At 44.0% G+C, this 23714-nt stretch overlaps 1 protein-coding gene across 1 annotated transcript in view; it reads left to right on the top strand.

Moving 5' to 3' along the window:
* NMNAT2 (nicotinamide nucleotide adenylyltransferase 2) overlaps positions 1–23394 on the top strand; it is a 90235-nt gene extending 66841 nt beyond the window's left edge. The window contains exons 5-11 of the mRNA XM_054981420.1: positions 5348–5474; positions 7889–7969; positions 9383–9427; positions 11592–11668; positions 18034–18135; positions 20364–20431; positions 22807–23394. Of these exons, the coding sequence (XP_054837395.1) occupies positions 5348–5474; positions 7889–7969; positions 9383–9427; positions 11592–11668; positions 18034–18135; positions 20364–20431; positions 22807–22909 (603 nt within the window). The 3' untranslated portion in view covers positions 22910–23394. The remainder of the gene's footprint in view (positions 1–5347; positions 5475–7888; positions 7970–9382; positions 9428–11591; positions 11669–18033; positions 18136–20363; positions 20432–22806) is intronic.
* The last annotated feature ends 320 nt before the right edge of the window (positions 23395–23714 follow it).

Raw genomic sequence — 23714 nt, 5'->3', positions numbered from 1 at the left:
CTGTAACAATAATCAAGCAACAAACCAATATAATACATTGCATTTACAAATATCAACACAGTGATTCAACTTTAATACATCAACAATGAGTGGTGTGAAGAGGAAGGTTGCAAATCTCTTGCTTCTATGTATTCGTAAAATGGGATCCATTTTTCCCAGAAGTTTGATCCCGAAGATTGATATTCCGTCTGATGTGAATATTTGTGAATTTTTGACAGAAAGTAAACTGGCAAAAGGATAAATTGAAGCCAATGTGGTGCAGTGGTTAAAGCGTCAGATTAGGATCAGGGAGATCCAGGTTTGAATCCCTGCTCTACCATGGAAGATAGCTGGGTGACCATGGGCCAGTCACACTCACTCAGCCTTGCCTACCCCACAGGGCTGCTACAAGGATAAAATTGGAGGAGAGGAGAATGGGTCCCCATTATGGACAAAGGAAGAGAATAATAGTTCAATCCTAAGCAGTTACCCCAAACTAAGCTGATTGGAGTAACTCTGTTTAGGACTGCACTGTAAATCAAGGAAAAATAAGGCTCTGTGTGTGCCAAAAGTAGGTGCAAATTTCCAGCATCTTCAAGACCATGGCAGATTTCTGAAATGTCTGTACAACACCCCGCTCCAGGTAGATTCTCCATGCCAAAATGGAAAAAACAGGGAAAGGAATTGTAGGAGTGTTGACTGGAGGTGATCCAAAATGGATCAGTTAGTCTTCTGATCACAAATTGATCCAAAAAGCAGACCTGGGAAATCTTGTGTCTGAACCCGCTTGATTTCAATCCATGTTGTATAACGAGTTTTATTAGGCAGCAATCATGTTATTATGTATCTAGTCAAGGCTAGTAATGTTCTGCTCCACAAAAACCCAAATTCTATATCATAAAATATCCTGCTGTGCACATTTAGCTTGCATTATATATGTCTTATGCCATTTTTCCCTATGAATATTTCAACCTCATTGAGGTTTGTAAAACTGCCAATTGGTTCTTTTAAAAGCTTTCAGGGCAATCAGAATGACTTGTTTGGAATGTCTGCAGAGCACTGCATTATGGAAGAATGGATTAGCAACACCTCACCTTCGCCAGTGCTGTCAGTTTAGTAACTTTGGGTGTAATAGCATGCTACAAAGAACACAGGGCTGCCACTGAAAATGGCAGCCCTAAGTCAAGTTATCCCCTATGCAAGGCCATCCTAATGTTTCATGCTGCTTGGCACAAATAAAAATATGCAAACGCATATGCTTATTATATATGTTGCAATCGGAAAACATTTTCTTAGGTTCATTTTCATCATATTTTTATTGTTTAATTTCAGTAATGGAACTGTAGTACTATATGTAATTATTTAGACTAAATTCTAACTCTGTAAACATGACCATTCCATGAACAAACACTCTGGCCCAGTGCCCCCCACTACATGTGAGTGTTCCCCTCACATGGGCTTGTGTCATATCTGGATAATATCATTCCTAGAGTGATACAGAAGCGCTGGGTTGCGCCAGGGTCAATTGGCCCCGATTTAGTGTTTGGTGTTAATTTTTACTCAATCTGCCCCCATTGCGACCCATCGCCTCCACGTTGCCCCAGGAATAACATCATTCCAGGCATGATGTGGGGGCGCTCCAGAGCGCAACTCCCCCCATGACCCCCCCCATCCCCTGCTTTCACTCCCAGGAAACCTGGCAACCCAAAAATGCAGTGGTGGGGCGGCCACTCCTGGACCAGTCTTTTCTCCTCCCAACTATTTTCCCCATAACGAAACAGAGCGGGGGGGGGGGGGTACTTATTTGCCTATTTTTGCTTTTTCTTGTGGAGAAGCAAAAATGGGGAAATACCCCCCTCCCCATGCTGTTTCTATGCAGGAAAATGGCTTGGCGAGATGCAGGTGCTGTTCCTTCCCCTGTGACAGCATTTCGAGCTCGTTTGACTCTCCTTTACCCAAAAGTGTAGTTTGGAACTTAGATTTACAAACCTGGGGCATTTTTCAAGTGTGTAGGAAGATCTGTCTTGCCTGTTCAGGGCTCCAGTTTTTGTATTTAAATATCCACAGATCAGAGCCGCTTGGCTATTAGTATATAAGATATTGGTGCCTGTATGGTGCCTCTCTCTTTTTCTCTGGAGGGCAAACAGCAGGTGACTGAAAATGGTGGGGGGTGGAGAGGAAAGTATCAATATATCAAAAACTGAGAACTTCCTTTGGGAGGGGAGATGTTGATGGAATGATCGATTTTTGACACTTTGCTCCCCCCTCCTGAAGCTGGATTTGAGGGAGGGGGAGTTCTGCATCATAAGATGGATTAGTGATAGAGGTGGGGAATCAATAGAAAGGAAATGGGGTGTATCCTTCTTCTCCAAAATGTCACTGTCATCCGTATAGTGAAATTTCACAGGCTTTTAACCAGTTAATAATAGTTATTATGAGGCTGCCGCTTCACTTTCTCTCTGCTCTAGCTGTGGAGTTTCGTGCCAGAGCAAGTTATTATGAACACCTTTATTTCTTTCATTGATCTAGCCGGCAAAGCCGAGCAGTCAGCAGCCCATAGTGCCGAGACTAATGGATGCAGGGAATGCGAGTTGATGTGCCTTCAGTACTAAACAATGCATCGGAGGGGTACGAGAGGTTTTGTGTATACCAAACCCAATGCACTCTCATCACCTTTCAGATATCATTTCTATGGAGACCTGAAATTAGCTTCTGCTTAGTATACAGTTTAGGGTGCACACAATTTTAAATTTAAAAACAGACACTCAGCACTTATCCTAGTTCAAGGCAGAAGTATCACAGGTATTAATTTCTAGAGGCTGATTTTAATGGAACCTTCTTATTTCCGTGAGTTCCTGATCTAGTCCAGCCATAGGCAGAACAACAAACCCACCATTAAATTAACCAGTTTCAAACATTCAGTGGCAATTCTAATAGGCAAGGTGTTACATGCCTCCCATCCCAGTATTTGTTTAGGCAGTCTCTGGACCAGTTCAATGCCATGGCTTTCACCAAGGAATCCCAGGTATTTGTTGAGAGGCTGAACAGATTGACTTTTAAACCTGCTTATGCCTGTAGCATAAGTATACCCAATATATCCATCATCTCCTGTCAGGCCCCTGAAGGGCATGCTCTTCGGAGCTGGCCAAAACTTTTGGTAGCAACTGCAGCAGCAATTCAAACTGACTCCGTATAAGGCTACACACTGGGGAGTTCAGTGTGATATCTTTACTGCCCGGGAGTCGGGACTAGTTTTTTTATTCTGTCAGTGTTGATAATTCACTTTTGAATCAATGCATTTACACACCCTTTTCTATTCACGATGCATCGTACCTTCTTTTTTAGTGAAACCAAACCAAACCCCAAAAGGCACATCAAAGAGGATTGAGCACCCTCTGGTGGCTCAAAAAAAAAACCCTGTTCGCTTTACTGCACAGTTCTAAATCTACTTCTTTTGACTTTTTTACTAGAATCCTCCTAGTCCACCAGTGAATTCTAAATTAAGCAAAGAAGAGGGCATCTCTGGTACCTTGTAGAACTTGAGGCATAACTAAAATGTATTAAGAGGTCCTAATAAGAAAGAGTTTATGCTCAGACGTGCCTTGATGGATTAGACCAAAGTCCCTCTTGACCAGCATTCTTTGCAAGAATCCTAGCATCTGGTGGTCCACCAGAAATCAACCAATGGCTTACTCATCTGCCCACCCACAGCATGTGAAGACTGTGAGCAAATACCAATATCAAAAGGCCTTTTAGTTTTCAGTGCTGTTTTTATCAGGAGCTATTTAGTTCTCCATGCTCTAGTACGGCAGGATTTGAATCCAGTAGGACCTTAGAGACCGACAAGATTTTCAGGGCATAAGTTTTTGAGAATCAAAGCGCCCTTCTGTTTGATGCTTGAAAGCTTATACCCTGAAATTCTTGTTGGTGTCTCAAATCCTTCCGTTCAACTGCAGACCAATACAGCTACCTGCCTGAAACTAACCTCTAGCACTGTGGCTGTTCCTTAGATAATTAGGTTATTATTACTGATAGGAATACAAGATAACACCATACATGGGGCTTTAGAGAGGAATGTAAACAAAAAGACAGGCCCCTAGTTCAAGGACTAGAAATCTAAATGCTGATCCTAAGAGAGACTATTAAATAGATGATGGGATACAAAATTTCACGTAAGGCTGCCAAGCAATGGGAAGAAGCCCGGGTTGGTTTTTTAGACAGTGGCCAGGAATAGAAGAGGCAAGGCCCAGTTTCTGCATAAGACTCTATCATAAACCATTTAAAAACTCTCAGTGGCATCAAAACTCTACTGGGCTCTACCCTTTCAAATCAGAGCTCGGCATCTCTGCCCAGATATCAGCCTGCAAATACATTTTAATTCTGCCCTTCCCCCAAGAAGCTCAGGGTGGTGTGCATCACTTCCCTCTCTTCGCCTTTATCCTCACAACAACCCTGTGAGGTAGGTTAAATTGAACAAGTGACTGGCCCAAATTCATCCAGTAAGCATCATAGCATAGGAGGGTTTTGAACCTGGCTCTTCTTTATCGTAGAGCGGAACTACAAGTGACAAAAGGTACAGGTTGGACACTTGTCTGCTTCCCTCAAGTTTTGATGGGAAATGTAGGCAGCTTGGCGGAATGTTGGACAAGTGACAGTTGAAAAGTCCATTGGACAGCAGTCAGAGAGCCAAGCTGCAAGACTAGGATGCCTACATTTCCCATCAAAACTTGAGGGAAGCTGACAAGTGTCCAACCTGTGCCTTTTGTCACTTGTAGTTCCTCTCGTAGTCTGACACTCTAACCTACACCCTTGGCAACAACATTAATACTTACTTAGGAGGAGATATTTCTGTTGGGGGAAAGGACTATGGTGGGGATAAGGCATAGGCCAGTGAAGCCAGAAGGGAGAGGGGCCATGGCTCCAGGGTCAAACATCTGCTTTGTACACAGAAGTTCCAATGGTCAGTCCCTGGCATCTCCAGTTAAAGGGTTTAGGGGATATAGATGATCTGTTTATTTATTTAGGAATTTATATGCCACCTCTCCAGAGCCTTCTCAAGGTGGTGAGCATGCAATGTGAAGGACATTTATGCAAGAACATGGAGGGCAGTTGCCAGGTACCGTAGACAGTACTTTGATATACCAGTGGTCTGACTCAGTCTAACTGAGTTTCATGTGTTCGTCTTTTTAAAGGTCACACATTGGCAGGAACATGTCAAGAAACCAAGATGTTAGTATATCTCAAAGATGGGGAAATAATTGTGTGATTAAAACCATGTAGTTGTGAGAAATGCCCCTTTTCCCATTGGTTGTGTGGGTGCTGATGAGGGTATAAACACTGACACCCTACCATTTTGCCTCTTCTCTAGCGAGTGACTGGCTGCATCCTCTCCAACGTTAATACACCGTCCCTGACCCCAGTGATTGGGCAGCCCCAGAACGAGACCCCACAGCCTATCTATCAAAACAGCAACCTTTCCAACAAGCCCACTGCAGGTAAGTTTTAGCAGGAGGGAATAAAGCTATCGCAAGGTGACTTAAAGTAAGGTTCTGATAATACGGATTGTCAAAACAAAGAGCAGAACCACAAGTGACAAAAGGTACAGGTTGGACACTTGTCTGCTTCCCTCAAGTTTTGATGGGAAATGTAGGCAGCTTGGCGGAATGTTGGACAAGTGACAGTTGAAAAGTCCATTGGACAGCAGTCAGAGAGCGAAGCTGCGAGACCAGGACGCCTACATTTCCCATCAAAACTTGGGGGAAGCAGACAAGTGTCCAATCTGTGCCTTTTGTCACTTGTGGTTCTGCTCATAGCCTCTAACTGGAGAAGGGGTAATAGCCACAAGTTAGGGTTTCCAGGTTGTAACCTAAATTCTCTGCAGAATCACAAGAGAAGACATCCATGACTTTCCTCCCATGGTCCCTTTCAGCTGCCCCTTCTCCCATCCACTGTGCATCACACCTCAAGTCCTGATTGGTGCAGGTCAGTCCAAAGAAGCTGGAGGGAAATGAAGGGAGATGTTGTGGCTGCCTTTGTCTACCAACGCCGTAATGGATTTAAAGGTACAACGCAGTATCCAGGTTGAAAACTTGAAACGCAGCAAAGAATTAAAAAGAGAACCAGATAGTAAAGAGCCCCGTAGCACCTTTAAGACTAACCAACTTTATTGTAGCATAAGCTTTCGAGAGCCACAGCTCGCTTCATCAGATCGAGAACCACCGCGCTTTTCGTCAGATGCATCTGACGAAGAGAGCTGTGGCTCTCGAAAGCTTACGCTACAATAAAGTTGGTTAGTCTTAAAGGTGCTACTGGGCTCTTTACTGTTTTGCTGCTACAAGACTAACATGGATAACTCCTCTGAAAAAGAGCCTGAGCATTCAGAAAGCAAGTGGAAGAGTTTCTTTCAACTACTTATATGGAAGGAGTCAGGACGTGCATTTTTGTTAAACCTTCACTTGCAGACAAGTGAACGAGGAAGGGGAATTTTGATTCTGCTGCTGATCTATTTTTTGTTTTTAATCCTTCCACTGAAGAACATAAGAAGAGCCCTGCTGGATCAGACCATCTCACAAGCAGGGCCTGAAAACAACCGTCCTCCCCCGTTATTCATTCCAGCATCTGTTGCTCAGAGACACATTGCTTCTGAATGTTAGCTTTATTTATAAACTCCTCTAGTCATCTGTCCAAAAATATGCTCAGGATGACGTGCGATAATAAATAGAATCAACACAATAATGAACAATCAATAACCTAATAATAAACCTTTTCAGAATAGCATAACAACTGTGTAAAATCCTGCAGCATGAAATAACATAATACTGGCTCTAGTGGATCGGATTGAGCAAGAGATCAGCCTTCCACATGTGCAACAGCTGCTGAAAATCATGACGTGCATCTCTACACATCTGTCCCCTCCTACGTTACGGTGCTCATTCGTGCCCTCTTGAACTGGCTGAATGTATCTTTGGATGCTTTGGGGGATGAACGTCTTTATACCAGAACCAACACAGTTGCTTATGCCTGACTGTGCATGTAGCTAGATCCGGATCGGGGTAATCAGATTTGGCAAGAAACAAATGTTTTTACTCATTGGTGGGAAGAGCATATGCAACAACAGGGTTTGGCTGGTATCCCCAAGACAGATGTTGTGGCCCAAAAGACCTCACATTCTGCATTCAAAGATCTCGCTTCTGGAATGCAAGGAAGACAACATAGTGAACAAAGCTGCAAGTGCCAGAAGAAGGTCCGCGTACACTTTCATAGCGAACATAGATGTACACCTGCATGTACATGCATACTGAGGTGTTAATCCAGGTCCCATTGAACTGGCTGAATGCCCCTTTGCCACTGTCTGGGGCTGCTTGCTCTTTCACAAGATGGCTGTATGCAACAAGAACTATACTGGAGTTGCAGAGTCCCTCAAGCCCCTGGATCCACGAACGTTATGATTGTATGCTCGTGTGTCTTTGCATGGATGCATGTGCATATAAACTGTCCACTCTTCTCAAAATCATAACTTTCCAAGGCTGCTTTTCATTTTTAAAAAACTGTCAGGGCTTCATTTGCTTCTCAAACTGTATATTTACACACTTACCGATAAGAAAGTTGAAATCAGTAAGACTTACTTCCAAGTAAACATGATGGGGCTTGAGCTGCAAAGCAGAAAAACTACAATTTATGCATCAATATCAGTCATGTATTCCCAAATATGGTGACAAACATTTTGTCTCCATGATTCAGTTTAGGGACTACAATTCAGAAATGTTTCAGGTATTTTTTATAGCTACTTTCAGCTGTAGGAAAGACATTACACAAAGGCAAAGTATTGTTTCAGTTCTGAGCACAAAGCTGATTCTCTCCTGTCTTAGCTGCTGATTTCGCTTATCTTCTTCCATTCTTTCTCTTTTAGCAAAGTTCTTGGGGAAGGTGGGAGAGAGCCTCAGCAGGATTTGCTGTGTTCGCCCACCGATGGAACGTTTCACCTTTGTGGGTATGTTACAGAAATACAACTAGCTACAGCCAAATAAAATTGTATCCAGGATTCCATTCATTGCAGCTCTTCTTTTCTTCCTGGGATTCTTATATTACAGGCCGTTGTATGTAAATCGATGTAGCTGCCAATAAGTTTACACCAATATACATTGGAGTAAAAAAGATCTTTCCTGGGAAGCAGGAATCTGCTTAGCGATGGCTTAGCTAGCAACATCCAAGCATCTACTTGCTATCAGAATTGTTAATAGGTAAAGATGGGTAAAAATTGGATCCCATGATCCAGTTCAGAAATAGCCAGACAAAGCAGACATCCAAACTAGGTCCAAAATGGTGCCTTATAGTCCCAGCTGCCTTAAATCTATTTGAATATATGGCTGGTGCCTGAAATAGATGCAGTTTTACTAGACTATAAAATATGGCAGAAGTCCAGTGTGATCTGGAGTGCAGCAGCATATTTAAAGTGTATTTGCAACTCTTATTGTTTCCTTGAGTTTGCAGGACTTAGAAATACTTTTTTCCCCATTGTGGCAAGTGCCTGCCTTTACAGTTTACAGAAAATCCAGCCCTCAGGGTGCCAGCCTCAGGGGAGGGCTGGAGATCTCCTGGAATTACAGCTGATGTCCAAACTACAGAGATCCATTCCCCTGGAGAAAATGGCAGCTTTGGAGGGCAGGAGGTATACCATAGAATCGAGCAGAAACAGATGTCCTTCCTGTGTTACTGCCCCCAAATCTCCAGGAATTTCCTTAGGCAGAGTTGGCAACCCTATGCTGTGTCCTATGCCCTCTAGATTTTGTAGACTTTACCCTGCTAATACTGTATTTGAAGTGGGCCCCTGTGTAACCAAAACCCACAATTTTTGGCACCGCTAGGAGCAGCAGAATGGAAGACAGATGGCTCCTTGAGGCAAAATCCATTGGCATCTATCCAAGCTTGTAGTGCCTCTATCAAACCAGCATTTCTGTTTGCAGAAGTACAGGTGGTGATTTCCATTGCTGACCCCGAGGAACAAATGGGGGTGGGGAATCAGTGAGTTGCCACAGGAAGGGAAATTGGGAAAGCCCCACTCTACAAAGTGTGCAGATGGTTGGATATGTACCATTGAGAAGTTCTCACCAAAAAACACCTTCCCCCTTAAGCGTCCCTTCCTCCCTGGTCAGGTTCATTTCCTGTCTCAGAGCCCAAGTATGAATAAGTGGCTAAGGGGGAAGATGAATGGTTCCACACCCCTTCCATCTGCTACATCTCTGTTTCAAACCTTTTTTCCACTCCATAGCTCAGATTGGATTATCTGGGTTAAGTGGCCAACGTTTTAAGCAATGATTATAATCTCATTTGGGGGATGGTGCTGCTTTATGCTTTTATGAAATCTAAATGCCAATATGTTGTTTTTTCCCTTCCTCCCTTCCAGATGAAAATGCAAATTTGGGGACAGTTATGAGATATGAAGAGATCGGTAAGTAAGCTTCCTGCATTGCACAGTACTGTAAGCGCCAGCCTTATCCAGGAAATGTAGGGTTGCTTTAATTCACCAACAGTGTATTGTACCAAACCATTGGTTGGTACCTGCCAACAAGGTGTTTAGGCCAGGCTTATGAATAATTTTTTGTCTACTCACCTTGAAGTGACTAAGCACTAGCAGCGATGCTTTTGTAATTTGGAAAGAGCTTTTCTTCTTTCAGGCCACTGATATACCACAAATAGAGATGCATTGGGAGGCGGCCTGGAGTGGAAGGAGTTTGCTTTGTTTGCAAGGTTGTAATTCCTCTTGAGTGCCATAAAACCTGGTGACCACAAAATCCAAGGGGACACACGCAGCCTTCCCTTAGCTTTGCCCACACGGTCTCTCCCTACATGGGATATTCTCCAACTGAATCGAATCATACACAGACTCTTGAGCGTCAGATTAATCATCTAATCAGAGTGTGCACTGGATGAAGATAAGAGAGCTGAGACAGTCCGCACAGAAAAGGTCAAGCATAAAAGACAGTCTTCAAGCCTGACAGGCCTTCAATCCTGGGAGTATTTTTAGAGTCAGTACTCAGAACTGACATGTCAGTATGCATTCTTGATTTGGCACTCCTAAAAAAGTTATAGTGAACTCCCCAACATTTAATGCAGATAAATGCTAAGAAGTCCAGATGAATTTCATTAGCATTCAAAAATACTCATATTTTCTCACTTTTCAGACATACTCCAGATAATACTGACAATCACCTTTAAGTATCACCATTCATTTGTGTATTTCAATTTTTGAGCATTCATATGCTTTGCCAGGGGTTGTCAAACCTTTACATATCATGTTGACTTTCACTATAGCGTTTATAATATCTGAATGACACCGCATGAAAGGATTATAATATTTCTGCTTCCCTCTGGTGGCCAAAATTGACAATTCACAGAAAGAAATTTCGACGCTTAACCAAGCTTTCAAAGGGTAAATTCCATACACATTCTCAAAGGACTTTCTTTTCTTTTCTTTTCTTGCTATCATAGATCCAAGGACCTGGGAGGAGATATAATCAGAATTGCAGTGTTTTCACTAAACAAATCTAAAATTCATTTTAGAGACATTTGCAAAAAATCTGATGTTGCAAAAGTTATGAGAAGTGTTGAGACATTCACACTGAAATCTCTGCTAATTCAGTACGTTGGGATCTTCAAAGATCCTGGTGCCACCCTAAGCACTATATGCTTTTAAGTCCGTTGAAGAAAGGTGAAACTCTGCTTAGAATGGCACTATCTGTCTCTTAAGCTCTGAAAACATTTCTGTAGGCATCAAATCCTTTTTACATACATACGCATGTGTGCGTGTAGAGCCCTCTTTCTGATGAGAAAGATTGTCAGAGAACTCCTGTGTTAAGTTGGTATGAAATTGCAGAGAACATTTAGGAAAAAGGTCTGTGTTTGAACTACAGTGGCCTTCCTTTTTTCAAATATGGAAAGTCTCCTAAGAGTGCAGACACAAGCAGGCATTCTATCAGAAGAAACTGCATTATACAGAGCCAGACCATTGATCTATCAAGGGTCAGTATTATCTACTCTGTTAGCAGCTGTCGAGGGTCTCAGGTACAGGTATTTTATATCATCCGAACAAAACATGTAAATAACCTTCCAACAGATTAATGGATTAATATTCCAGAAGAAGTTCATAGGACAGTTTCAGAGCCAGGAATGGTATTGTTGCACACGTACAAGTCACTTGCATATATGCGCACGTATAGATGGTCCTTGAGTGAGGCATCCCATGACTGAATGAAAACCGCGTGAGCAGCATCTCTGAGCCAAACTACAAGTGATGTCTTACACAGGTTGGACACTAGTCGGCTTCCCTCAAGTTTTGATGGGAAATGTAGGCATCCTGGTCTTGCAGCTGTAATGGAGAGCCAAGCTGTAAAACCAGGGTGCCTACATTTCCCATCAAAACTTGAGGGAAGCTGACAAGTGTCCAACCTGTGTAAGGCGTCACTTGTAGTTTGGCTCTCTGTGTAGGAGAGGCATCTTTTCTCCCTTCTTTGGATAAGTGACTCTTCAGGCGATGAAGAAACAGCTTAGTGCAGGTCTGAACTCCAGGCAGGAATTGTTGTCCATAGACCTGAATTGTTGTGCCCTGTTTGCAGAGCTCCGGATCTTGCTGCTCTGTGGCAGCGACTTGCTGGAATCCTTCTGTATCCCAGGCCTATGGAATGAAGCAGATGTAAGTAAAGATGGCTGTGGAGATGGGTGCATGCTGTCACCTGGTCCCCATCTTCCCTTTTGTTGCTCTGCCTCTTGATCATTCTCCCTCCATTCTGTTTTCATCCATCCCAAAAGCCCTTCAATCAACATCATCAGGAGACCTGATTCCTCACCCTCTCCAATTACCCCCAATTGTTTGCCTGCTATTCTCTGCTTCTCTGTGAGCAATTCATCTGTATCTCCAGATACAAAGGAGAATATACCTTCAATGGTTGCATGGAAGAGAGGATTTCAGCAGGTGCGGCTTGTCAAACAACCCAAGTCTGCCAATTCAAATTTAATTGGGGAGAAGGATGGGAAGATTCACGGGCTTGGATTTGCTAGAGCATTTTTGTAACTGGAACATTTTCCACCTGCAGAGCATGACTTTCTTGTCCTCTCCCCTTCCCGCTGCGGCCCAAAATGCCCCTTAAAATGCTGCTGCTGGGGGCCCCCAGAAGCAGCATTTTAGGCAGAATTTGGGGCTGCAGCAAGAAAATCATGCAGTGCACGTGGAAAGCATTTTGGCCACGAAAATGCTTTATTGGATCCAAGCCATAGCAAGGTTGCAAGGCCCATTCATGAATCTGATCAACAAAGATATAGCAAATTTAAGAACGTAATAGTTGCTATGCCTCTGGCTATGTTATCAATATATATAAAGCTGCTTAATAGGAGCCAGACCTCTGGTCCCTTCTGTTCCAGTATTGCCTGCTTTGGCAGTGGCCCTCAAGGGTCACAACCCAAAATCTTCTCTAGTCTTTCCTAGCTATAGATTCCAGAATCTGAACCTGGGACATTCTGCATGCAAAAATGTGCTCTATCACTGAGCTACATACTCCCCTCCTCAACACAAGTTAGGTAACTTTAGAAAAAAACCCTTTGACATCTATACATCCCCAGTCCATAGGCCCATTCCAGTGCGCTGAAGCACTGGGTTCTTCAAAGACTCCTACAGTTCCAGCAGAGCGGCATTCATTTGTGCAAGTGAGAAAAGCTGCCTCAGCCAAAATTCTCTCCTATAAGTATGAGAGAGGGATAGGCCTGTGCGTCTGGTCACCTTGGCTATACCATGTCAAAGTGTGACTTTGCTTTTGATTTGCCAAATTGTTACCATTTAGATTACTGAACATGGCATTTTACTGAATAACACAAGCAAAAAGATTAAAGAGGCTTCTGTCCCAAGGAGTTTGCAGTCCAGCCAGATGTTTTGTAAAATTCTTCTTAGTCCCGTAGTCCTTTCATCATCCCTGTGTGAGGCAGAGTGGCAGAGAGGCAGTTGCCTAAAGCTGCTGGATCCAATGGTACAGGCTAGGGACTTTTTGCAATCTTCCGTTCTAAACATTTTCCCTTTAGAAAGATATTTTCACATAATTTAGCCCTAAATTTAGCAGATGGGTAAAGAGAACCTTCCAATACCTAATATGGATAGAAATGTTTCCATTACACTGCAGGGAATAAGGAATGCTTTAAAAACCCAGCATGCTATTTGTTTAACAATAACTACAACATCCTTCCCCTCTTGCCTTGGGATGCAAGAGAGAGCCATGAAGTCAAATGAAGCACAAAGCTTGACTTCATTCGTTCTCTAAGCTGAATGAAAGGGGAATTATAAACAGCATTGCGCCAAAAGGAGCAACCCGGGGGTCTTAATCAAAAATAAAATTATACAAATCAATGAGCTGTATATAAGTTTGTGTAAACATTGCTACATTTGCTTGATTAATTTAGCATTTGCAAAATAGCAGTGTTCTTGCCAAATCTAAGATTAAGAATGAATTATGTGGTGAGAGAGGGGCAGAGATAAAGCTAAGAGTCATGTCAAATATTACTTGTTTTAGAGGTACAACTAAAAATTTTAATCTGTAGACAGCTGCTAAGTTATAGTCAGGGCTTTTTTTCAGCAGGAGCGCAGTGGAACGGAGTTCCAGCACCTCTTGAAAATGGTCACATGGCTGGTGGCCCCGCCCCCTGATCTCCAGACAGAGGGGAGTTTAGATTGCCCTCCGCGCCACTGAGTGACCATGCCAGCCATGTGACCATTTTCTCCAAGGGCAACCCACTGAGTTCCGCCAGCTCTTTTCCCAGAAAAAAAGCCCTGGTTATAGGATTTCTGGGGAGGAACTGCAGCTTGTTCACTAAGCAGTAAATGAGAATCCAACAGTACCTCTTGCAGCACTGCCTCTGTCAAAGCTCTAAAGTATAATTGGCAGCCGTATCTAAGCAAACGTGCAAAATACAGAGGGAAGTATAAAGTCTTTTGCATAATGTGTTAGAAGTAGACTATTGCCAATCTTATCGGCTTGGATTGGAGAAGGAGGAGAAACCAGGGGAGGAAGGGGTAGGTTGAATGGTGGTAGGGGTGGCATACATACCGTCAAGCGGGTGCAGATGTGTTCTGTCCTGGCTTGAAATTGTGTGCTGCTTGCACCAGTGTTCATCTGGCACATCCTGTGCAAAATGTGGGATGCTTCAGAGGTTCCCTGTGACCATGGGAGGGTCTCTAGAGCTGTGCTGTCCTCTTTGTATAGAGAAAGAGGGACGTCTGCCAAGGAGAAAACAGAGCACAAATCTGTCAAATAATTCTCCCTCTTTATAAAGTGTACTCACCTAGCTGAGAGAGGGATGATGAGTGTTTGCCAGAGGGAAATAGGAGCACAAGAGTCTTGAGTAGAGATGGGCACGATCCGCATTACGGTCGAAAAAAACCCATGATAATGGCAATCGCGCGATCGGGACCCAGCGGATCGTGCTCGGGCACAGCCAATGATCTAGCCGTTGGGAGGGGGGCTTGATCGGGGCGATCGTGCTCGGATCGGGAAGCCAGACACTCAGGCGCCAGCAATCTATTCCCCTGGCAACAGAGCCAGGGGAATGCCTGAGCTGTGTTTGCCCTCCTTCTGTCGCCCTGGAAACCTGAATGGAAGCCCAGCTTTCCTTGATCAGCAGGGCTTCCTTCCAACCACAGAGCAGCAAAGCAGTCACCAGCTGGGAGAAGACACCCAAGGGAGGGAGGGGGACGGGGGTGTTCTGTAGCCATGGGTACTACAACCTCATCCCTGCAAACCCTGAGAGGCAGCTCTGACGGCCAAACACAGACAGCCAAACACAAACACAGATGCCACCGGTATCAGCCACGATTCCTGTATCGCTGGGAACAGCGGGGCACCCCTCCGCTTTTGCCTCCGCGATCCACGATCCATGGATCGGAAACGGGAGATGATCGGTGTGGATCGTTAATTCGGGATCATCGCCAGCGCCGATCCACGATCAGCTTGATCGGGTTTTTTGTTTTTGTTTTGCATCATGCCCACCTCTAGTCTTGAGTGCCTCTTTCAACCTGATGCAGGGCTTGGTGGTTCCCTTCCTTCCCCTGGAATATAACCAACTCATGCTGTGTAGGCGTGGGGTGGACTTAGATCCTGCCAGACTACAAGCAACACAATCCAGCAAGATAGATAATGCAAGAGAGAAAGTGGCAGGGAAATGGAATTCTTTCTCTCCCCAGAAGCACTGCCTGTTTCCCAGTTTGTTAGCCCTGTTCCACATCCTTTTTCTGATTCATTCTGTTGGAGAAGAGGGGCAGCACCCCTATATTGATAACAATAGCTGAGTACGGGATTAGGCAGTGCTGAAGGGCCAGTCCTTTCCCCTCCCCATCTTCACTTCTCCACTGCAGGGGAGTGGCCTGGAAGGTGTGCAACACATAGGGTTGCCAAATTCAGGCCGGGAAATTCCTGGAGATTTAGGGGGTGCAGCCTTGGGTGGCGGAGTTTGGGGAGGAAAAAGAAAGGAGCTTGGTATAATGCCTTGGACTTTCTCCTCCAAAGCAGCTATTTCCTCCAGGGGGGCTGATCTCTGTTGTCTGGAGAGCAGTTGTAATTGTGGGAGATTTTCAGGCCCCATCTGGAGGTGGGCAACCTTAGCAGCAGGCATGTAGATTTCAAGGAGCTTTCGTTTGTGATGATTTAGAGAGGAGTGGATGTAACTTCACTTGCTTTCTTTTGTTTCTGCAAAGATAGGGAGTCTAGCCTGGAAAATCCACAACAACCATAGGGAGTCTTTAACTGTTGATGCTTGCGACTTCCCTTTGAGCCCTCCATGCCATGCTCTGCATGCAAATCTCCAGCTTTGCAGATAGTGCGCTAATCTTTGTTTCAGTTTTGTGTGTGTGTTCCCATAACCTGGACTGTTGAGATACAGTCATGCTTTCTGGAGGTCATTGGAATGAACAGCTGGCAGAGGAAGTGGAGCAGCAGTCCTATCCGTGCAGGACGGAGGTTCCCAGGATTACAGGACAAAGAGAACACAGATAAACCCTAAGCAAGGCAAAGCTGGGATGGTTCCCCTGAGTGGAGTTTCCAGCCAAGCCAGGAAACAAGCTTAAAACTCAGGGATAAGCTTGCTTACTTGATAAGGGAAAGGGTTTTCCCCAGGCTCCCTAATCCTCCTGGATTAAGGAGGAAACTTCAACTTCCTTCAGGAAATTCTGTGTACAATGGTCTAACTCATTGTAATCTTTAGTACAGATTGCAGAGCAGGGCTATTTCAAGTGCTGAATCACCAATCAATCAAAAGCCGCTCCTTCCTGTCTCCCCACCCTTCCTGTCTCTGATTGGGTAAGAACCACCTTGATTTTGGCGTCTCTGACCGCTCCTACCACACTGGTTATTATCGGCCTCCCACCACTTCCCGTCTCTGCAGAAGAGCCAAATACTCAGCATGCAGAAAATATAAAGCCACTATTATGGAATTTGCCTGTTTTTTATACTGTTGAATATTGCCAGATCATGAGGGTTAACAGCTTTTAAACTGGTCCTTCCAGCTGTTTGATCTGCAAGCAATTAGCGGGTTATATTATTTAACTTCATGCTACGAACAGCTTCAACTGCCCATTTCCACTCATTCAACCTCTATTAAAGGGACAGGATTCAGGGGTTTTTTCCCCCCTATCCACTTGGCTACCGTACAGGTCATTGCCCCCCTGCAAATAACTTCTTCAGTTCCTAGGTTGAATCACACCCTTAACACTCCAACAAGCAGCAGAACACAAGGAAGGGACGTGATAATGAAGGGGCTGAGCTAAGTAGATAGGGGCTCAGCTCAATTGTTTAATTTTCATGGGACAAATGGGGCTGCAGTCTGGGACAGCTGAGACGAGCAGGCCAAAGCCTGTCCTCTGTCCTAGAATGATCAGGCCTCTGTGCACAGTGGGGTGTGTGTGTGGGCATGCATGCAGTGCATGTCTGCTTCCAAAGTGTTCTGTATCCTACTTGCCTAGAATGTCCCTTCCTTACCACCACCCCCTCCCCCCACAGGCAGTCATCATCTTAACCATTTTGCTAATTAAAGTAAAAATTGGACAGAGATCTTGGTGGTGAGCAAGGCCTTCCTCCAGCTTGCAACATGTTATTCCTTGCTTTGATCCTTGGAAATTATTTGTTCAGTCACACGCCTCCTTTATGATTATCGCTTAGAATGGGTTTCAGAGGCTGGAAGCTGGATACGATAGCTGGATATTACCTTCTAACTCTGTATCTACACTATCCAGGAATGTCTGTTCTGTGCCAGTGTAACTGTCATGTCTTCCTCCTGAGAACTGTAATGGCCCCTTAGCTCTCTGCTCCAAAGCACAGGTATTAGGGTTCACTGTCTCAAGGGCTGATTCACACATTACAGAGTTCACAGGGCAACTCATGGGTGCCATAAGGACTTTGAATCAGACGTGCACTTGGAGTTTGATGCTGGGAATTTAGTTCCCTAGGTCACAGAGGTCCAATTCAGTTTTGGACCACAGCACACGGGAAGTAGGGTTTAAAGCCTTTCCGATCCCACACCATACCATTTTCCTGATCTGTAATGGCCCCAGGGAGCCCACTAGGCAAAACTACACATATTGATGGCTACTCATAAGTTTCCCCAATGAGCTAGATTACTGGATCCCTGAGCCATTTCAGGCTGAGGTTCAGGAGATGGAGAGAGAGACTGAAGTTCCTTTTCCTTACACACTACTTTTTTAATTAAAATTGGACACACACACCCACACACCATGTGCTTGGGAACTGATCTCCTGGCATGGAACTCCCAAGTGACCATCTATGCCTTGTAGATATGTGACATCAGCCCTGAGGAATAGGAATATTAAATCATATTAATGAGTGTTGTAGATAAACCCTATGAGTCTGCATTGCTAACTTTCCAAGACTTTGGAAAGATGAGTGAGAGAATTTTGATTAGGAAGCATCCTGATGTCAGCAAATGTCTGAAGTGTATCTACTACAAACCAGTAACTCAGAAGCTGATTCAACTTCATTCCTAAAGAGCATTCCTTTTGCCATGCAACAGATGGAGGTGATCGTTGGGGACTTTGGCATTGTAGTCGTGCCACGAGATGGTGTTGACACAGACCGGATCATGAACCATTCCTCAATACTCCGCAAGTACAAAGTAAGTGCCTTTGCATAATCGCTGCATCTCCAAGCCCAACTCATCCTCCACCCCTGTAATATTCTCTTTTTTCAGTACTCTCAATGATAAAGAGGAATGAAACATTGTGCCAGGACCGCACCATCTTTTTCTGGTACCTGTCCACCCCTTCCCATCTGTATTGATGGAGTCTTCCGACCCTTCCTCCTTCCCCCAAGAACCTTTTGGGCCTAATGACTCTTTAGGAAGATAACTGGAACCATAATTGTATCACATATCAATGATAATTTTTAATGTTACAAATGCATGCTTTTAAATTGTCAAAGGAAAATAGTAGTGCTGCATACACATTAAGAGAGCTGAAAGTGGTTCTTCCTTCAGTTGGCAAAATCTCCATAGGGCAGAATGCTTCTTTGCCCTACAAGTGTCCCTCTTCAGTCCCTTCTTTCACATTAACAATGATTGGCCATAGCTAACAAGCACGGCTAATTAAGAAATTGTATTTTCTTATCTACATGTCTGATTTGACTCTCTGAACCTGTATGTGTGGGAAGGTATTTACGGTTAGGAGTGAGGGAGGTATGCTGAAATTGGTCCCGCCTCCTGGGGCAAGGGAACAATTCTTTCTCCTCCTTTTGTAATTTTGACCATCTCTGAAAATCTCTTGGATAAGGACACAGTTGCTTGGAAAATGTATATGCCACCTTTCTAGAGATCTGCTCGAGGCAGCTCACAACTAAAATAATACAATGAAACAGAAAGAGCCATTACAAACATGCCGGTTTTCTTTCTAAGATTAGTTCTGCCTTTTAATATAAATATTCCTTTTAAAATGTAACAGCTATTTGGAGACAGTTGGCCTGTAACCTTACTACCTAGCCCCATGCTTTCAGTAGAACCTCAGATATCTGGCCCACCTACAAATTAAACAAAGAAACAGAGATGACCGCCACACCCCAGATTTAGGGCCTGATTAAAACTTTCCTCCCTCATGCTTGGTTTATATATAGTAAATTCACATGTGATTGGTTGATGACTGAGAGTGTGGGCGGAGTGAAGGCAGTTGAGATTGAGAGTGAAGAGAAAAGTTTCAGTCAGAGGAAAGCAGGCGAGCTGTGTGCTGCCTGAGTATATTCAAGTATTTATGAGAGAAACATAGCCTGTGTGGAACCTGAACTTGAGCATGTTTGTGAAAGGACACTCAGAGCAGGACCACAAGTGACGCCTGACACAGGTTGGACACTAGTCAGCTTCCCTCAAGTTTTGATGGGAAATGTAGGCATCCTGGTCTTGCAGCTTGACTCTCTGACTGCTGTCCAATGGACTTTTCAACTGTCACTTGTCCAACATTCCACCAAGCTGCCTACATTTCCCATCAAAACTTGAGGGAAGCTGGCAAGTGTCCAACCTGTGTCAGGTGTCACTTGTGGTCTCGCTCTCAGTCAGAGAAAGAGAGGCCCTGGCTGTGTGCTGCCTGAGCAGGTTTAAGCATTCTGTGAGAGAAATATTGAGTCTAGTGAAACTCAAGCAATCTAGTTCTGTGAGCAGAACCACAAGTGACAAAAGGCACAGGTTGGACACTTGCCAGCTTCCCTCAAGTTTTGATGGGAAATGTAGGCAGCTTGGCGGAATGTTGGACAAGTGACAGTTGAAAAGTCCATTGGACAGCAGTCAGAGAGCGAAGCTGCGAGACCAGGATGCCTACATTTCCCATCAAAACTTGAGGGAAGCAGACAAGTGTCCAATCTGTGCCTTTTGTCACTTGTGGTTCTGCTCACAGAACTAGATTGCTTGATTTTTCTCTGAACTTAATGTGAATTTACTATATAATTATAATTATGAGGTGATTTTTGAACTTCCAGCCACATGGCATGGCAGACCCCTCAGGGAAGCTTAAAACATTAAAAACCCAATAAAATGCTTGGTTAAAAACAAATAAGAACAAAATATTTTTAAACATAGCCTTTTAAAAAAGCGCACAGAATAATTGGCAGCAAAATAACAGTTCTCCAGTAAAAGTTTCAGGTGTTCCCTTTAAAATGCCAGTTAACCTCCCCCATTTTCTGAAAATTAAACATGGAATGGGCTGTATGAACGTCCAGGTGGGGGAGGGGTTCCATCATGTGGGTGTCACCACTAAAAAGCTCCTCCGTCTTGTGTTTACCAATCTAAACTCTGGCAGGGAGCATATTAATCTTCTAACATGGGAAGGGGCTTAGTTCAATGTCCTGTTGTTGGTTTCTCCACAGAATAATATCCTAGTTGTGAAAGACGATGTGAATCACCCCATGTCTGTTGTCAGTTCAACCAAAAGCAGGTGAGTGAATTGGGGGAGGGGTCCTGTCAGTAGAAATGAGACACACACCCTCCAAGGGAGGATTTTCACAGGGAAAAGTCTTTTCAGGGTAACAGCTATGATCTTTTATATTCAGCAAAAACAAAAGAATAAATTAGGACTACTGTGTTAGAACCCAGCAGTTGTACCTGGTGCTTTAATACATCTGCAGCTGGGAAAGAATATGCATTGGTGGATCCTCACAACTTGCTTCTCTCTCTGTCCTCTCCTTTGCTTTCTCCTCCTGCTTCTGCTGGACATGTGGGGGCAAAACTACATAGGATTCCAGGAATTCCCTGCTCCCAGCATTTCCTCTGCCACTCCCGTAAATATCAGACAGGTGGGGGCCCAATTCCAGCCAGGACTGAGGTATAAGCAAAAGGAGAGGAGGGGTAAAACGGCCTCATTGCTAACCTGAAATGAACCTACAGAGGCACTGTTTGCCCCTCTAGCAGAAACTTACTTTCCCTGGATTGGTAACTGTAAGCTTATGTGTCATTTTGAGAGTCTGTTCTGCTCCGCTAGTGAAGAGGGGAAGGCCATTGGCAGGGCAAACTGCAGATTTGTTAAAGAAAAAGAGACATTCTCCAGGTTGCAGCCTGGCAGCACATGTTAATTTGTTTAACTGCAGTACTGGGTATATGTATAGGTGGGTCCTGTTACAGAATTTCATTGAGGTTCATCCAGAAAGCTACAACTCTTTCAATATGGACAGCAGATGAAAGCATTCGTTTAAATTCTGATGACACAATGGCCAGTTTTTCCTTTCTTGTCGTGGGCTGGTTTACACATACTGCAGATCAAGTAGTAAGCAGTTCCTGGACTATACTACTTTAGACTGCAGGTGCAGGCATGCATGTTTGAATTGGACTCACCCAGAGAAAAGCCCTGCATGCAGAAAACTAGCTCATAAGGGAATAAGATAGCCAAGAGTTCTTTCCCCAATACCTAATATTATATATAGGGGAGCATTCAGTCATACCAATTCCCTCACTTACAGTCTGAAAGAGTTCAGTGCAGGCAGTAGAAAAGAGAAAGAATCCAGTAGCACCTATAAGACTAACAAAATTTGTGGTAGGGTATGAGATTTCATGAGTCTCACTTCTTCAGAGTTCTTCAGAAAGCTCATACAAATGTTTTTTTATAAAAAAATTTTATTGGGTGAGTAAAAATTAATATTACAGATTTTCAATTAAGACTCTCACTTCCATATTCTCCCACCCTTTCCCCTCCCCCCTTAATCTAAGACTTCCAACAGTTTTCCAACCCGCTGTCTAAATCTACTACTTATATCCCCATTTCTATTCTTAACTATCTTAACACACTAGTAAAATAGATAATATATACGAAAGCTCATACAAATGTTGTTAGTCTTATACGGGGCTTTTTTTCAGGAGGAACGCGGTGGAACGGAGTTCCAGCACCTCTTGAAAATACTCAACAATAGTGCTTGAAAATAATATTATTTCAAAGAAACCCGTGTTTCTCTTCCTCATTTCCCTCTTGAGAGTTCCACCACCTCTTTTCCCAGAAAAAAAACCCTGGTCTTATAGGTGCAACTGAACAGACTAACACAGCTACCCATCATGTCAAAAATAGGCAGTATTTTTACCACAGGAACTATGTGGACAGCAGTTATTTGTGAACAGAAAATGTGCCTTGTTGTTAACAATAAACATTAACATGTTTTTCTGTTTTCTATCCCATTCAGCACCAGCCATGTGGCTGACTTGAGTGTTAAAGTCTTTTGTTCTGAGGATCACAGAAGCCTATGGCAGAGGATTCCCTCCCCCTGTCCATATGCACACTCACTCTTTGACAGTGCTATTTTAGACTTTTTAAAAAAGTGCCAGTACTTATATAAGGTTACACCAATTTCCACCAATTCCTCCCTCAGGTTTTGAGAGAGCACCCCCCCCCCGGCCCGAAGGTGCTAGTACTCAGTACCAGTGAGTACCACTACAAAAAAAGCATTGCTGTTGGACCTGCCTTTCTTGTTCTGTCCCTTTCCACCAACCAATCCTGCTCTTCCCAGAAGTGGATTATCAAACCCACCCATGTATGCCCAGGGCCATCCTAGAGTAGGGCTGTGGCTCAGTGACAGAATATCTACTTTGCATAAAGAAAGTCGGGGGTTCAATCCTTGGCATCTCCATGTAACAGGGTCAGGTAGCAAATGATGGAAGAGACCTTTCTCTGGAGAACCTTGGAGAGCTCCCAGCTAGTCACAGCAGACAATACTAACCTTGATAGACCAATGAGCTGGCAAGTAGAAGGCAGGTTTCTGTGTATAAAGTACAGCTTTCTCCTCTGGCCCACTTCGGTATGACCACCTCCTTCCCTTCTGTTTCTTGCAGACTGGCTCTTCAACACGGTGACGGACATGTTGTGGATTATCTGTCTCAACCAGTCATCGACTACATTCTCAAGAGCCAGCTGTACCTGAATGCCTCTGGTTAGCCCCCCTCCCTTCCTTGGCATCGCACTGAGGCAGCTCTACCGCTCCACTTTCCTGAAGCTGTTCATCACACAACTTTCTCTCTTTTTCATTCAAACTGCCTCTTGCGTGCATCTGCCTTTTTCTGCTCTGACTCTGACGTCCTGTTTCTCTCCCCTCCCCTGTCCCACACAGGGAAGCGTAGCGTACAACAGCCAAACAAATGAATACCCAGTCAGCAATCCCCTTTTCCCTGTCCTTGGGAGGGAAACCAGAAACAGGTACCATGTGCCTAGAGGGGGCGGCTTTGGTGTGTACCTTCCCAGCATGCTTTTGGGGAAGTAACACTGTCCACCTTCCCAGCATGCCTTGGGAGCCAGGAAGGTTGTTCGTTTTTCCTGTCTCATAATGCATAAACTAACTAAATCTCATTGGGTCTTTTTATTTTCAGCGCTTACCCCACCCCCTCTTTCTTGCCTTTTATTATTGTGATTTGCTCTGTTTAAAATAGAATGCAATTGGCAGAAGGAGAGTCTAACCCGCTTGGTACAGTGCCCAGACTTTTTAGCTCAGCCGTGGAAGAATTTAGCCTTGATTTTTTTAGATGAAGCAGCCCAGATTCTGGACACTGGTATCTGAAGCAAAAAATAAATAAGGGGGGGGGGTTCTAGTGGAGAAAGATGTAAGAAGGGCAGAAAGTAGCCTTGTTTCTTACGTAGGTTATTGTTCTGGTTGTAAATAGATACTAGTTTTAAGGGGAGGGTGGATTTTAAATGGGGGTTTTCCACAGTGCTCTGGAACCTTTTAAAAAGGGAGCACTCTTTTTTG

The sequence above is a fragment of the Eublepharis macularius genome, chromosome 5 (assembly GCF_028583425.1).
Source record: "Eublepharis macularius isolate TG4126 chromosome 5, MPM_Emac_v1.0, whole genome shotgun sequence".
Classification (NCBI taxonomy): domain Eukaryota; kingdom Metazoa; phylum Chordata; class Lepidosauria; order Squamata; family Eublepharidae; genus Eublepharis; species Eublepharis macularius.
This window is presented reverse-complemented; position numbering and strand designations above follow the sequence as displayed.